This window comes from Typopeltis vanoorti, chromosome 17 (genome assembly GCF_054136105.1).
Source record: "Typopeltis vanoorti isolate ZY-2024b chromosome 17, IOZ_Tvanoo_1.0, whole genome shotgun sequence".
NCBI classification, from domain to species: Eukaryota; Metazoa; Arthropoda; class Arachnida; order Uropygi; family Thelyphonidae; genus Typopeltis; species Typopeltis vanoorti.
This window is the reverse complement of record NC_143565.1, coordinates 31,406,349-31,423,947: the sequence shown is the minus strand read 5'-3', so window position 1 is coordinate 31,423,947 and position 17,599 is coordinate 31,406,349. Positions and strand designations below refer to the sequence as shown.

The 17,599-nt window shown below is 35.4% G+C and overlaps 1 protein-coding gene across 1 annotated transcript in view; it reads right to left on the bottom strand.

The window, feature by feature from the left end:
* Window positions 1-938: 938 nt before the first annotated feature.
* The window catches only part of LOC150097265 (glycerophosphodiester phosphodiesterase 1), a 146,873-nt gene continuing 130,212 nt past the window's right edge, over window positions 939-17,599 (bottom strand). The window contains exon 6 of the mRNA XM_090407682.1: window positions 939-6,275. Within this exon, the coding sequence (XP_090263808.1) occupies window positions 6,149-6,275 (127 nt within the window). The 3' untranslated portion in view covers window positions 939-6,148. The remainder of the gene's footprint in view (window positions 6,276-17,599) is intronic.

Here is a 17,599-nt window from a genome sequence, read left to right as displayed (position 1 = left end):
CCGACTTAGGAATAATTTACAGCGCATACAAATTCAATTTTCAGACATAAGCCGTCTTAATATCTTAAACCAGGTCGAATTCTTTATTCGTCATTTCCTTAATACAAATAGTCAAGATATTTAGCGCGTTTTTTATAGTCGACGTTAATGAAATGCCACTGTACTCTATGTCATCGACATATAATCCGAAATTAATAAAAACCGCCATTGTGAGATTTGGGGATCGTGTAATGATGATACATAAAGTACATGGCAAGCCCACTTTTGCACGAGTACACTAATGTGTATAACTTATTAATAGAAACTTTGTGCCATACATATCAGTAGATAGTACCAGAACCAAACGAAAGACCGCTGTTTAAGAGGGAAAATGCAAAACATTTCGGTGACGTATTCGTGTGTGCAAACAATGACTTCAGAAGAATCTGGATAACCACACCTCCTACTTTTGTTTGTGTTGGCTAATGTTAGGTGGCGGGCATTGTGATCTAAAATGCAAATGAGATCATTAAAATGGGAAACATATCAAAGACATAATGACTGGGTCAAGGAGAACACAGGCTGCTTACCAACATGTGAAATGGGTTAAGGTTAGTTTTACATTTGCTGTTAAGATTTCGAACTATAAAACCAAGTAAGAAGACTATCTCTTAGGGTTCTTTTGTTACTAAAATAATAACAGCCAGCATTATCAAAAATAAAGTTCGCTAAACAGTTGTTACTTTATCGAGAATAAACTCAATGTTTTAATTTTTTTTTTGAACATGTTATTGTTTTTATAAGCATATTTTTTCAAGAAAAATGTGCTGGTTATAATGTTTGCTAAGTTTAAGCTTTTTCAAAATCGAGCATTCAGATTTACTTCAGGATTAAATTTCTTTAGGCAATGAACGTCTGAAATAGCTCGACTGAAGATCAGAAAATAAAAACTGCAAATCTATAAATGCATACTTTTATTTTTCACAATTTCGTACAATCTTCCAGTAAAATATTCAAAATCTTGTTTTCACATAAAATATAACATTTAAGCAAAAATAAATAACATTTTCAAAATGAATCTCGAAAACTACAAAAATATCCACTACTGTAAAAGAAACAAGGATATTTAAAGCGAATTTAATCACAAATAATCTCGAGTTTACACAATGGAATAATTCCTAATTGTGCATCCTCAATTCCGTATGACAGAAGTCCAAGTTTGTCGGTAATCAATACCGATGTGAAGGACAGAAATTATTAACAGGATATTTTTAATACACATTATATGCGTCCTTGTAAAATCAAACGGAATACACACACAACAAAAAAGGTTTTCAATCATTAAAAGAATCTGAGTTGAACATGTGGAAATATATAATAAAGCGAAACAGTTTACAGCTATGAAGGTGCGTGATTTCATAATTCACACAACACGTGATACATCCATTTTGAAGGATACATGGGCGTTTGAGTGGCAACCCAATTCAATTATTTGAAATTCAGTCAATATTTATCATTTTACTAGATACTGAATCTACAAACTTAAAAAAATAATAAAATAAACTGCAGGAAGCCATAAGGAGGTTCTTTTTATTTTCAGAGTATTAAGTTACACTAATGTCCATTTTATTAGCTACACCTGTTTAATATTATGTTCGAAATAGCCGTGATCCACAAATATGCTATCCCAGAAATGTTCTTGTGTTGTTTCAGATTAAGCAAACAATCCGAATTCTAGTGAAAAGGACTCATTCCATTTATGGAACCCACTTTTGCACGATGTGAGTCTTAACAACAGGATGTTGTAGTCAGTCACTGCTACTATCAGGAAACCAAATGTGCTTGAAAATATGCCGATCCTTCCCCCGCTTTAGCCAGCCATTAAACTACTTCTGCTTTTCAACAAGATTTCCATTACACTGACCTGGTTCTTCTACCAGCAGAGTACTATGAAATCTGATCAATAGACTAGACAAGCTTTGCAATTTGGCAGGAGAGAAGGGTTGTTTATTACACTAGGTGCTTTCCACTTTACAATACAATTTCTCGGACACAGCTGTTTTCTGCGCATGTGTTTCATTCACTCATTATTTTATAGACTTTGAACCATTACTGATAGCCTCTTGAAACATTATTTGGGAGTACACAACCAAGGCTGTTGTCTGAGTAAGAATGGCATCTTCTATTTTGGAATACTTGCAATTATGCCACGTTCTAATTCTCAAATATCGCAGTTTTTGACAGATCACTTAAAAATTAACTTGAGCAATAGCTCAAGGGATCTTTTATATGCTATGTAACAGTAACAATGTAATATCATAGAACAATAACGCTCAGTTGGAGAAAAAAAGATTTTCTTAATAAAGTGGTTATCGAGTGCACATGTACCTGTTCATAAAGGAGACTCGAGTGATCCACACAAATTTTTTACATTCTTTTCGCTCAGTGAACAATAAATAAGGAATGACTATTGGACCAAACAGAAACCACAGCGCCTATAGTGCTTCTTAATTTTGAATTCGAAAATATATTAAAATTGTAATACTAACATTTACTCATGACACATTCCGAGTTTCAGTGAAAGCAAATATTTTTCAATAGCACTCACTAACTTAAACTAGGGTTATCATAGAAGTGCAAAGGGACCTGACTTAAGTAATATGTCCTGTTAAGGGAACAATGTTTGCAGATATATATTGCATTCCTTAAGGCACATGTTTTTAATGACATAAATCAGTTCAATGAAAATATACTTGATTATAATACAATTATCAAGAACGAATGATTCAAGTGGAGGGTACACTTTCTGTATTATATGAAGAAAAAAAAAATGTATAGTACTTATATCAAATAATTTCCCAAATAAATAGTCTGATTAGCTTTAGAAGTCTCCCATTTCTGATTGAAATAAGAGATAATACTGTAATATATTCTGGGTGAGTACGTTATATCCAGATTTTCATTATATATATATTTACTCTTTTTGGTATAAAGAAATTCTGTGTTATGATTCTCTTTCAGATGAGTAGTTTTCTTGAAGATGGGTGTGTCACTTCAAACTCGACGTCAGTGTACTTAAAGCATCTTTTTTATGGCGGTAAGCAATGCGTTCTTGTTTCACTAGATCCTATAATTTTTTTTTCTGTTTGCATTTTGACCATTATTTGGTATATTTCTCTCTTATTAATTTAACGCCATCTATCTCCACACGCAGACCTTCTTCTTCTCTCACTTTTTTGTAGAAAATTTTGACAACCTCCATGCAAAAGTTTGCGCGATCAATAACAACTTTTTTGATCATTTCAATTCATTAATCATTTTTTGTTTTGTTTTTGATTAGACAATGTACACGATGATATAGACATCATTTGTTTTTACATCACCGTAAACATGATATAAACATCATTTTATTTTTACATCACTGTAAACATGATATAGACATCATTTTGTTTTTACATCACTGTAAATATTTACTTATAAAGAATCTTATACTGAAATTACAAAAAATGCACTATTTCAATTATAAATAAAAATTTGCACTATAATATACTGTAAAAAATAGATGACGGACTAAAATATTCTCTGGAAGTATAAGGACTGTGTGGTTGACGGTACGCAAGCCAAACGTCACAACTTGTTTGCGAGAACAATGACTATTTAGAGGAAAAACAAATCGTCAATACAATCGCTTATCTTATGTTCTTCGAGCGAAAGTATTGTTGTAGTTCAGCTACGAAATGCGATTTTGTGATTAAAAAAAAAACGAAAGAGAAAAGAAGAAAGATGACTGTAGCTTTCACCTAATATTTAAAATTTGTCGATCAAAATTTCGCGCTTGGAATTCACAATAATCGCCTATTAGCGAAATTCTAAACTAACCACACTGAATCATTTCCAACTGACAAAAGTTTATCAAAAAAAAAAAAAAAGGAAGAAAAAGATTAACAAACAAATTTAGAGCATGATCAATAGTGGTTGACTAGAATATTTTTTTATTAATAACAATATCGATTTTTCTTTAATACTGATATTTCTGTTCATCAGGATTTCTTGTATACAGAAATAATTAATTTCGCAATCACATATAATAGTCGATTTCATTAATGACTGTATTGCACATGGCAGCTAAAATCAAATCAATTTAAATGACATTTGATTGAAAGATCCAGTGGATTTAAATGTGACTGAGTAAACAACGTAAAAATACGTTAAATAATACAATTCTTTTTTTTATTATTATTGGATATTGTGCAATGCCCGTTTTAATTCCCATTGGTCGAGCTATATAGTTCAAGAGAGAGAGCAGGACTAAACTATAAGAATAGAATCAGCCAAACTGTTGGACACCGTTTATTTAAATTTTTAGGGATATACACCACCGAAAAAAAAAGGTGGAAATCAAAAAGAACGGGGAAATTTACTGGAATAGTATAAAATCATTTTGTATCAATCAAATTACCAATTCAGAGGGTATGAAGTTTTGATCTTTTTGAAAATAAAGCCTCAAAAATGATTTAAGGCAAGCTCACAATACCGCAAAGAAATTGAATAAATTACTATTCACTCTATCAATAAAGCAAAACATTCAGAAAGTGTTTTTTAATGCAGTTCTACATTCACTATGAGACATAATGATCAGATTACATTTTACGAAGTTAACTGACTGTAGTTGCGAAAGCTCTGATGACCATTTTACACGCGCACACACACACACACACAAAATCAAGCCAATTTCTAATTCTGAAACGGGACATCGAAGTCAAATTTTGCGAACATCATCATAGTCATTTCTGAAATATATTATACAGAAATGAATTAACGTTTTATAAGCATACATTTATAAACATATTTTGCTCCGTTTTCAAAATCATTTTAAGGCCCAATAAGGGTGCTTTCAAGGAAACCAGCCAGTTATCAAGAATACAATGAACAAGGATAAATATATACTTTATGTACATCGAAAGCGGCTGATAAATGGGTGTGTGTAGAAGTCAACATTTAATAGTTACGTGCCAATAAAATGCAGTTGACAGCACTCATGAAAATCCATTTATACCAAGAAAATTCATCTGTAATTCTGGGATAGAGACCAACAGTAACAGAGGGCCATGCTCGAACATAATATTTTAAATTTTAAAACATAAAATGAAATTTAATACTTTCATGATTATATCTATTTGGTTTACAACTGAATTCTTTTAATGTTGAAATAATACGATCTTTCCCTTATTAATTTGCACAGATCATTTTACTAATAATCAACCAGAAAATATTTCAATGTTCTTAAACCATTAAGAAACTCAGCAATGTGTATTTCGACCGAGTAAATAACATCGTCAATATTTAAAAGATATTAGGATGATTTTTTTAAATTAATGTAATCGGATATGAATTATACAAGCTCTGCATAATTTCTATGAATTCTAAACTACAGTGTTCATATATAAAGTATAGCAAGAGAAACATTCATACATAAATGCCTGTAATGTAAGTATTCAGTAATATCGACTCTTTCACTCACAAATTTGCGTATTAAAAATTACAAATTAAAAGTACATATTACGAATTAAAAGAACGAATAGCAAAATCCTAGAAAAACCTATTTGTACCAAAAATTCCAAAAAAATTTAACATATAAGAAAAATTGTAGGTAGTCCTGTTAATGACCACCGTATGACTAGCGGAACGCATATCTTTATAATATTGAACTTCTTCCTGATATTTAAAAACATTTCCCATTTTGACTTGGAAAAATAGAGTGTGCGCACCAAGCATCACAAGTGATTCATCATCATCTCTCTCTCAAACATAATAAAGCTATCGAAATAACAGCGTACGCATACATCAATAATACTATAGTCTAATACACCCTATGAGGTACATTCCTTTTAAACTAAAAGGAATGTATTTCACGATTATGCACTACTTTGGTCGGTGTCATATGCTATGGATGAATAGCATACATTTAAAAAAAGAAAAATTTAAACATAGTATTTCCATATAAAGCATAATTATAACACAATACTGCATGGTGTACAATGTACTACTGCTACTAATACTAATCGTAAAAAGAAAGAAAACATTAAAAATAATATTAGTCATTCAGAGTGACGAATGGGTCCCTCATATTCGAAGGATTACAATTCAGTCGCCATATCTGTTTAATCCATCAGCGAAGAGTATCTGTAATACAAGGTACTTGTAATGTCTTCATGAAATAGTCTTTTTCTAAGGGATGGTTTGGAATCCATGCGAGAACGTGGATATTTCGACCTTTCCACATTCGGACGTATTCTCTGAAAAAAAAAAAGAAAAAAAAAGTGTATCATATAAACATTTGAACTTTAAATTTAATTAAAATAAGACGTCATAGAAAATCATCTCGTAAGAAATGCTAATATAATATACACATCTTTTTAAGTTAAATAAAAGATTTTTATTCGAGTCAGCTCTAGACTGAATCGGTTTCTATTTAATACGTTCTATACTTTTATGGCTGCTTCTTGAAAACAGAAAAACAAGAATTGAACAATTGTTCTCTTAATATCGCATATTTTTACTTGGCTTCAGAAAATTTCCATAGAATAGCAGTTCTTTAATATAAACAATAAACGGTAATTTGTTTTTTAAATATTAAAAATATTTCACTACGCAAATTTAAACATTTTCATTACAGAAAACAAAAGAATAATAGCGTTCTCCATAATCATAGATTTGTGGTAACACTATTCGAAGCGGATTAATTGAATGTGCACAGGTTTCGTGTAAATAAGCAAAACTTTAAGGTGAAATTACGTTATATTATCAATCAGAAGGTTTACAGGTTGTAATCATGCGATGGTGAAGTATTCGAATTCAGAAAAAAATTAGGGACATACAACATTTACGATAATTGGACACAAAGCAGGAAGATATAGGAGGAAGGGTTTTAGGAAAATTCGCCGTAAACATTTTCGTGTAAGACATTTTGCATTAATTTTTGTAAATAATCAATGGATAATAAAGAGTATTATAAAATCATTAAAAAGGCAAATCTTTATTAAGGTAAATGTCAGTGATACATAACATAATGAAATCATTTAAAAATTGTGCAAATTAAAAGAGATGCGGCGTAAATAATTAACTTTTTGCTGCTGATCGTCAATTCAACAAATCCACCAGTAACATCGCTCATTGGAAAAAATGGTAATGCTACGAAGCATTTAATTTTCTTGTCGAATTCAGCATCTGTTTGATAGCATAACTTCAAACCAATGGCAACAATTTTGCGATAAAGATTTTGTGGCAAATGAAATAAACAACCTGTTATAGTTGTTGATGTAAATATGTTAGAAAACGCGTTCATAGTTGCTTTTTCAAAGTCAACATTCATGTTTCGGGATCTAATGATGAACGTAAGCCATTTAAGGCACTGAATAATCTGTTGTAAGTTAATTCTGATTTGCCAGGATGCAAAGCAAAAAGCCGCTATGGAATCGTTAGGGGGTCTCATGCCAGTCCCAAGCCTGGATAAAGGAGGAAGATCGATCAGATGAGTGTCGATGCTCTGACCATAAAGAAAAAACAAGATTATTATCTGATGCCTATACAATCAACAGCTACAACATGCCGGCTCGGACGTCGTCCGGATCAACAAGGTCCGCGATACCAAACGAGAGATCGTGGTTGGATCGAAAAGTAGGATACCGAAAGGAAACAGAAACTAACAGAACTATTATCAGTAGGAACATGGAATGTACGGGCACTTTGGATGTCAGGAAAACTAGAATTACTTCGCGAGGATATGAAGAGATATCAGTGTGATATACCAGGACTGGCGGAGATGCGGTGGGCATCATCAGGAGAGATAAATGGATGCGAAGTCAACAGTCCAGATATGTGGACCGACATCTGACAGCACAGATGAGGATATTCACTTATTTTAGATAGATCTGACAGAGACAATATAAATAATACCAAAGCAAGATGTACTAATTATTGAAGGAGACTGGAATGCCAAAGTCGGAATAAATAATGATGGTTGGAAAAGAGTCATGGGAAAATATGGTTTTGGAGAAAGAAATGAACGAGGCGAAAAAATGTTAGAATTTGCTGTGGACCACGAGATGATGATGATCTGTAACACAAGATTCCAGCAAAAGGAGTGTAGAAAATGGTCGTGGCGATCAAATGATGGGTAAACCAAGAAAATGATTGATATGATTATGATTAAAAGAAGATGGATAACATCAGTACAGCAGTGTCGAACTTTTCAACGAGCGGATATACACTCGGATCATAGTTTAGTGATTGCAAACATCAAGTTGAAATTAAAAAGATAATATAAACCTCATCATCAGAAACGAAGAGATACAGCAAGAATAAGCGAAGCAGAAATAGGAAGAAGGTACAGAACAGTGTTAGAGGAGAAACTTAAAAGTGTGGACAAAGAAAAAAATTCGAATCTAAGAGTGAAAGAAGTAATGAAGGCGATCGAAGATGCAGTTGAAGAAACAGTACCAGAAGAAAAGATAGAGGAGCAATATAGAAGAAAGCCTAATGAAGTGAAAAAAGCCGTCAGAATGGATAAGATGAAATAGTTAGAAGCCCAATGCAATAATATAGAACAGTATTATGGAGAGCATAAAACTAGGGAGGTGTAAAATTATTAGAACCATTAATAGAAGGTGGCAACCAAAACAGACACATTTAAAGATGAAAAAGGCAAAGTATTGATGAATAAAGATAAAATTGTGCAGCGATGGACAAGATACTGTAGTGAGTTATATGAAGAAAAACTACATTTAGATAGCGTTGGGAAACTGACTGAAGAATTGACGCAGATATCACCATCAGGTGATGAGTATGATATGGACATTTTAAGAGGAAAGGTAGAAAAAGCAATAGTACGGCTAAGACACAACAAGAGTTCTGGTAACGATAACATCACTGGAGAAATGATTAAATATGGTGGCGAAAGTATGGTTATAGAATGCACCAACTATGTAATATGGTATGGAATGAAGGGAAAAGGCCAGAGGAGTGGGTGAAATCGATATTATCGACATTATACAAGAAAGGAAATAAGCTAGCATATAAAAATTATAGAACAGTTGCCTTGACAAGTCACCTTGGTAAAGTGATGATATTGACAGGAAGATTGAGAACACAATTGGAAGCATACCTTGCAGATGAGCAAGCAGGATTTAGGAAAGATAGAACTACAATTCAACAGATTTTGACAATGAGGTTAATAGCAGAGAAAGCTAGGAGAAAAAACAAAAACATATATACTTGCTTTGTTGATTTTCCGAAGGCATTTGACAGTTATCGACCAGAAAGTGACATTAGCAGTGCAATGGAATTGATAGAAAACTAATAGATATTTATTACAATGCAGTTGCAGCAGTTAGAATAGGTGATGATTTCGGGAAATGGTTTAGAACAAGCAGATGTACTAGACAGGGGAACTCGATATCACCAAGATTTTTGATCACACATTTAGAAAGAGCGATGGATAAAATGAAGGAAGACTGAAAAGGAATATCAGTGCATGGGATGAGAATTAACAATCTGAGATTTGCATATGACATTGTTATTATTGAAGACGAAAGAGAACTACAAAAAACATTGAAACTGTTAAATGAGGAAGGGAAGATATTTGAACTTGTTATGAACTTAGAAAAAAACGAAGATAATGTTATTTGGTGAGAAGAACATGAAACAAACGATACTTGTACAAGTTGATGGAATTGATATAGAAAATGTAGAATAATTCACATATTTGGGAAGTAAAACGACGTATGATTTGGACTATAAAAAAGAAATAAAGATCCAGATTGCAAAGGGAAGAACAAATCTGAAAGCCATGGATAACATCTGAAAAAGTAAAGTGATCAGCCTGCAAACAAAACTAAGAGTACTGGAAACATGCATCTTTAGCGGTGTACTGTATGGATCTGAAACGTGGATAATAAATAAGGAATCAAGAAAAATAATTTTGGCATTTGAAAAAAAATTGTTAAAGGAAGATTCTAAGAATAGGATGGCTACAGAAAATCACAAATAAAGAGCTCTATTGGAAAATACGACCAAAGGAGAATCTAATGCAGAAGATTATAAAACGGAAGCAGCAATTATTTGGACACATCTGTAGAATGAGTGAGGAACGGAAGATAAAGACATTTATGTTTGGTATTATGGATGGTCTAAACAGAAATGGTAGACCATACAGAGAATGGATAGACAACATAAAGGACTGGTGTGGAATGGGTGTACAGAAACTGCGACACTGGACAAAGAAAGGTGGAAGAAGATAGTGAAGGAGACATCGGACACCAACGGGCAATGAGCCCATGGTTCGTGATGATGATGAAAGCAAAAAGACGTGGAATGCTAATGCTTCCTATTACTATATGTAGCCTGAATAACTGATGATATATATTTGGGCTGCATTTAAAAGTACCGCCGCATGCCCAAAAAAAAAAAAAAAAAATTTCAAGGTCAACTAGTTTAGCTTGTGAACCAAACATTAAATTTCTCCCTTCATCATCTTCACCACTATCGTATAATAAAAACTGCTCACCATTTTCTAGAAATTTGTACTCATTTGGAATTATATATCCACTTCTTTTGGCTGGGATAGGGATGCTTGGCCTTTCTTTTGTCTCCATCTAATATTACGACACAAATTTGCTAAAGACGACATCAGAGATGAAGGGAAGCACACAAGCAGACTATCAGTTAGAAAGCTTAATTTTAAAGAAATTACCTTCCTCTAACTAGTTGGTTGATAAGGTCACCAGATTGTTAGTTTAAATTTTACGGTGAAAACGTTTAGGGAGAATTTTCCGGCCACGGGGAGGGAGATATTTCAAAGTTGTACCTTATTATAAAGCAGTTTATTTCGTGGTTAAAAATTCTTAGATGCTCACTTGCTAATTTCACAAAATCGAAGAATAACAAGTAAAACTATTTTTTTCGAAAGTTTTCAGCGCTGTTTATTAGGGTTCCGTCATTAAAAGATGAAACTAATATTATCTTGTTGTTTCTTAAAGCTAAGATCGTTCGTGGTAAATATAATCATCCTCAATTTCAGGCTTCTAATTTCAGTTCAATTTGATCGGAATTTGTCATAAATTTTATTTCTGTTATGTTAATCTTTAAACCTTTACTCCTGCATTTTCTAGAAAGATCATTTAGCAAATGCTAATGAGCTTATTCTTTATTTTCTGCTGTCAAAACAATGGAATCTGAAAAAAAGTAAACGATTATGTTTCATCCACTGATGCTAATTCCATAGTATTTCCACGATACATTCCTAAAACCTTCTTGTAATTTGACAGAAACAATTTGGAGGAAATGAGGTCTCCTTGCCTTACTGCTTTCTCTCAATAGCAAATTCCTTTCCCTGACGTTCTAACTTTATAATTTCTGTTGAGTTCCGATATACACTCATGAGCAGCTGAATTAAGAGATACCTGCCGTGTTGGCGAAATGGTGCTGTGGTCGCCCCGGCGAATGGAATAGTGCCACGTGGCGCGTGATGGGGATGTCGTCAGACCTTGGTACTGACCGTCTGAGTAATAGTCGAGCACAGAATGGGGAAGACTTGAGATCTCAGTGAATTCGATCGCGGCAAGATAGTCGGAGCCAGACGTATAGGGCACTCCATCTCCAAAGTCGGGTAGGCACTGGGCTTTTCACGAGCCACTGTGTCAAGAGTGTACCGTGAGTACATGGAATCGGGTAAAACCACAGCCGCCAGGGAAAACTGCCGTGGTGTAGAACGTGTCGATGACAGGGGACGCCATCGGCTAGCTCGGATGGTAACAGCGGATAGACGGGCAACAGTGCTGCAGATCACTGGCCAATTCAATGCTGGACAACAACGACGTGTGAGCAGCCACACCATCCAGAACCATCTCCTCGCTATGGGGTACAGATGCCACCGCCCGACTAGGGTACCTCTGCTCATCGACATTGGACCCTCGACGCATGGAAAAAGGTTAGATGGGTCGAGGACTGATGAGTCGAGGTACACGTTGGTACACGTTGCTACCATCGTCCCCTCACCGGCGAACGACACAGGGACCTGCTGTCAGATCATGTGCATCCATTTCTGTGCCTACAGCACCCTGCAGGAGACCTGTACCTACAGCAAGACAATGCACCGGTCCATCGCTCCCAAATTGTGGCCGGATGGGTGGATGAGCATTCCACGGACATGAGGATGCTTGGCTGGCCCCCGAGGTCCCCTGGCCTCAATCCTATTGAACACATCTGGGATGCTGTAGAGAGAGATATACGCACCCTGGACCCTGCTCCCACCAATCTCCGTGCATTGTGGGAGGCTGTGCAGCGATCATGGATCAGTTTGGCTCCCCAATGCTTCCGGTGCCTTGTGCAGTCCATGCCACGCCGTCATCAAGGCGAAAGGAGTGCTACCCGCTACTAGGCAGGTATCTCTAATTCAACTGCTCATGAGTGTATAGTTTCTCAAAATTTGATATATATTTTATTGGAATGGCTTTAAGCTATTTATTACATCAAATTGAGCAAAGTGTAAATATTGCAAATTTGCAATCTATTGCAAAGAACAGGGTTTTTTACAATAGAACTCTGAAACATATTCGTATGGCTTGGAATCGTCCTATAGTCTTGTGATTCTATTTAAAATAATGGAGAGGATACTTTTTGACTATAAGTCGGGAGAGGGTATAAAAATGTTTCTGAATGTTTAACACTTCGTTTTATAATTTATTAATCATCTTTCTCTCTCCCTAACGAATAGCCTTACCTCAAAAACAAAAGAACCCTGTGGACCATCTATGTCAGGAAGAGAGCATTATGGACTGAGTGAAAGAAAATCGCGCATTTGTGAAAAATGCGTAAATAAAAATTAAGCAAACCGCAGATGTAGTCGTTAAAAAATTAACCAGCGAAACAGAGGGGAAACAGCTGGAAAAAAAGGGCTATACTGAAACAAATTAATCATAACGAACGAATATGATGAACTGGAACACATAGAAAAGGATAAAAAACTCCATGAAATATGATAAAAGCCGGAACATCCTAAAGAAGGCCATAAAGATAACACTGAACCATAAAGAGTAAGAAAAATGGAAAAGTGGAGGAGATCTCGGTAACTGGTGAGTGAAGCTATAAGAGCACTTGAGAAGTAGAAGAGTTAGGCATTAAAATGTGAGGAAGCAATACTATAAACATGCCAATTTCATTACATCAACAAAACGGTGACATCTTAGAAGATGCAACCCCAAAACAGATCCACCCATTTATTTATCTTTCATTCTACTGGCTTACTTAATTCTACTGTTACTTTTCTAAATACAATTTATGATGTTTCTGATTAATTACTAAATGAATAGCAGATGAGAAATTTAAGAGGGCGAATCCCAGAGGAGTGCGATGAGGAAAACAATGTATTTTTTATATAATTACATCTAAAAGGATAACATGTAACACATTAGTACAATTGGTGGGATAAGAGGTGAATCATCTGGGAACCCGGCTAGAGATAAAAAAAAGTACCAAACGTGGTACTTTTTTTAAGCCACTTCAGGTCTCCAATAAGCCGCGCGATTGTTCTGGCACCGAGCGATGGAAATAATTTACAAGCTAAAAAGGCTTTTGCAAATGTCCGTACCGTAGTGGGACTCGAACCAGACATTCGGCCAGCAAATATGACCAAATGAATAAATAGCCAACGAAAATAAAGGCAATACAGTGGGAAACTTATCAATAAAGTTTGGTTGCGAACTATTTAATGAACTGTTGTTTGTTTTATGATTAGTACACATCCAGCCAAAGATATAATAGTATTACCGTATCGCAGATTATTAAATGATATTAATCTGTCGATTTATTAGTACATATATTTCAATAAAATTGTTGTCAAGTAACTGTGCACTTGTTATAATTTGTATAGCTCAGAAGGCTGTATATTTGTTCCGTAATTTTTGAGTGTGGAGGGGGTATTTTGTGTGACACTTTGATAAATAGGAAGGGTCTAAAAATCAGTTAAACATCGATAGCTGCTTATGAACATGTTCTTATGCATATCACCATTCCTTCCTTTGTCCTGGTACAAACGTCCTGACGCAAGGGAAAAGTTTGTTGGCGTCACAAATAAGGGATTGGACGAAGAGCGGTAGTGACGGTTAGTTTATTATTTGGGCTACGAAAAGTAACCTATTTGTAGTGTCATTGCTGTTACCTTCGTTCTGATGAGGGATCTGTAGTTAAGAAAGATAACTGCCTGCCTAAGGGCAAAATAGCTCAATCTGAAAGCCAAACTTCTTTAGTGGCTGACCGTTGCGTAAAAGTTAGAAAAGCCTATTTTGTGTATAACTATGATCGGCTATTTGGTTCAAGATGTAATGTCTTTACTAAGTCCATCTTCAATATTGGAAGGTGGTTCGGTAAAAGGGCCCTTTTTCCTCTTTCTCAGAGGAAGATGAAAATGACATCACTAGTTACGTAACAGGAACACAAGATTAGCGAAGTCCCCTTTTAAAGTACAGCTTAGTTTACATTCCGAAGCGATGATGCCATCGACTGTCATAAAGGGCACGATAAGAACGTCAATTTAAACAGTCGCTGTTTGACATTTAGACTCAGCTGCTCTGTAAACGTGGCCTGTGAACTTGTATAGGAACACTAACAACCACCACGAAGCCAAACATTCGATTAAAAATAAAAAAAAAAAATAAATAAAAATAAGCGTACGATCGACGGACGAGTAAGGGGTAGGAGAAATGCAGTTGGCGGCTACCAGTCGTGAGAGCCAGTGCTAACAACTGTTCTTGTTTCTAGTCAGAGGTCAACATCGGGTCTCGCGAGGTCTATACCACGCGCTGAAGTGAGGCCGTCCATCACCAGCTTTGTGCAATCTCTTTAGAGGGCAGTTGACAAGCTCACTTGCAGCGGTTTTCCAGGAAACATGATCACCTGCCACGGATTAATCTGAGCCCGAGGACACCCATGTAGTAAATATTGTAGCCTGGATGTTAGCTCGCCATTTATTTTTATGTGCTACTGTCTTAGGTCCAGTTTACGCGCGAGGAGGTTCCGGCTTTGATGTATTCGGTATTAACTGTCATCTATTCCAACCTTATTACAAGATGCTTAGCAAGTATTCCTGTGCATAAAAACTTCCGTTATCTTTGTGAACCCAATCAGCAGATTGGTTAAGTTTCCTAAGCAAAACAGCATGATATATTGGTGTGTTTACTTCAAAAACTGACAAAGAGAGCAACAAAAATGATGTATTTTAAATGATAAAATTTTCCATCTCTCTCTCTCTCTCTCCCTTATACACAAACATGCGTTCATCCATCAACAGTGCTAATAAATAAAAAAAGATAAAAAACATGTTTTATTCTTAATTTTAATTCATCTCTAAACTTCAGTAAACTATTTTAAAACATGCATTTATAAATAAATACAAAAACATTCAATCCATTCAGTATTTATTAAACTTAGAACACCGCCCGCAGGACAACTGAGCGAGGATAAGAGTTTATTGTAGCCAAGTTTAAAGATTTCACTTTGGAACACAGACAGCTGTATGCACTGTCCATTTAAAATGCTAGGATTACCGTCCCAATTAATTCGTAGGCTCTTTTCCAGAGCTACTGCTGCGGGAGGCGATTCTATAAGACCTATAAAAGTTGAGGTATGCTGTACCACATCGTCAGGATTGCTTCTCGCAAATCTGCGAATGTTCGGGGTAAAGGATTCAAACGCCGGATCTCTCGATCCACGTAATCTCACATACGTTGTATGAGATTTAAATTCGGCGGTCATGGTGACAACGTCGCTGTCGTGCTCAGCGTATCATTCTCCAATGATACCGGAAATGTGGCCCAGCGCATTATTCTGATGGGAAGAATAACTGAGAAAACAGTCACTATGAAAGGGATGGAGCTGATTAGCTACAATGGAGAAGTATTTTGTAGCGTTAGTCGTTATACGGTCTACAGGTATAAGAAATTCTCAGGAAAATGGGGGTGATTCCCCGTAGCAGATGTAACTGGAGTTTTTTTTTTTTTTTTTTTTTCAGTCTCCAGATTCTCAGATACAAACTAGATTTAAGAGCCTAGTCATCCATGACTAGGGTTGGTGGAATATCAGTTGGAAAATATTACTGGTTCAAATACATTTCCGTGGTCAGTCATTGTACAATGTTTTTGTCTCAATGAGCTTGCACAAAATAGACAAACGGCATTCACCACAAGTATCTATATGAGACGTAGGAGATCACCATTGGCCGGCGAGTGCTGTTTTGCCAAGTATCCTTTTACTCTTGGAACACCTTGACTAAGAACTCTTGCAAACAGTACAATAATGGTCACTTCTAATATCCAGGAAGGGCATTTATAATATTAGGCGCTTCCTGAATGCTGCCATCCTTCAATTGATACTCTACAGTCATGCTTTTTTTCCGAAGTCCATCATCAATTAGCAACTTCATATGAACAGTGCATCATACACACCTCCAGTATCATGTATAACAACTTTCGCCATGATATAAATGCTATCTGGGGGAGTGGAATGGATGATTATGAAATATCAAGGATTGGTCATAATATTTTGACTGGTCTGATTATTTTATTGGTAGGATTATTCTGAGGGAACAAGAAAAGGCAGAAGATCTAAGTGATGGTGATTATAAAGTTGAAATTCAGATAACATATATCAAAGATAGTGAAGAAAACCGAGAGGAAAGAATCGTTAGTCAGAAGAACATTGGCCAGCAAAGATAACGATGCTGGAAGTTCCACTGGACTGGTCTGATTATTTTATCGGTAGGATTATTCTGAGGGAACAAGAAAAGGCAGAAGATCTAAGTGATGGTGATTATAAAGTTGAAATTCAGATAACATATATCAAAGATAGTGAAGAAAACCGAGAGGAAAGAATCGTTAGTCAGAAGAACATTGGCCAGCAAAGATAACGATGCTGGAAGTTCCACTGTATAAGTGGAACTACCATGAGATCATGTTTGTGGTAGTACCACAAACATGATCTGCCGCATTTCGAGGAGATGAGGAAACGATGAAGACATGTGGGTAACCAATATTTTCGGACCTGTGGGGGTGTTGACTATGAGAGTAGAATAAAAGTATATAATGTGCTTGAAACAACATTATAAGTTGTTTCAAGTGGTGAAAAGAAGTCAGGATAATAAGAATGAGATGACAAGTTTCTGGAGAATTATTGGGAGGTATTTTCCAGATAGAGGTTAGAGCGATTTTCCAAAGGACAGAACAATGTTGCGCAAGGGGCGAGAAATAGCTTTTTTTTTTTTTTTTTTGCATGGATACTGATGGGTGAACGGAATACATCGCCCGAAAGGGCGTGGTGAGAGTGCCCAGAGTGAATGAGTTTAAGGAGTGGTACAACAGACTGGGCGAGAAAACTCGCAATGTCTTGTGATTACACGAAGGGTCTGTAATAAAATAACTTATTTTATCGAAATTATAAATAAATTACTTTATTTATAATAAAGTACAACTTGCTTGTCTTGCACTTTATATATCTTTCAGGCTGTATTGCATTTTAATCCTTGAAGAACATGGCACTAGCGATAGATTTTATTTCGGTTTCGATACTGTTT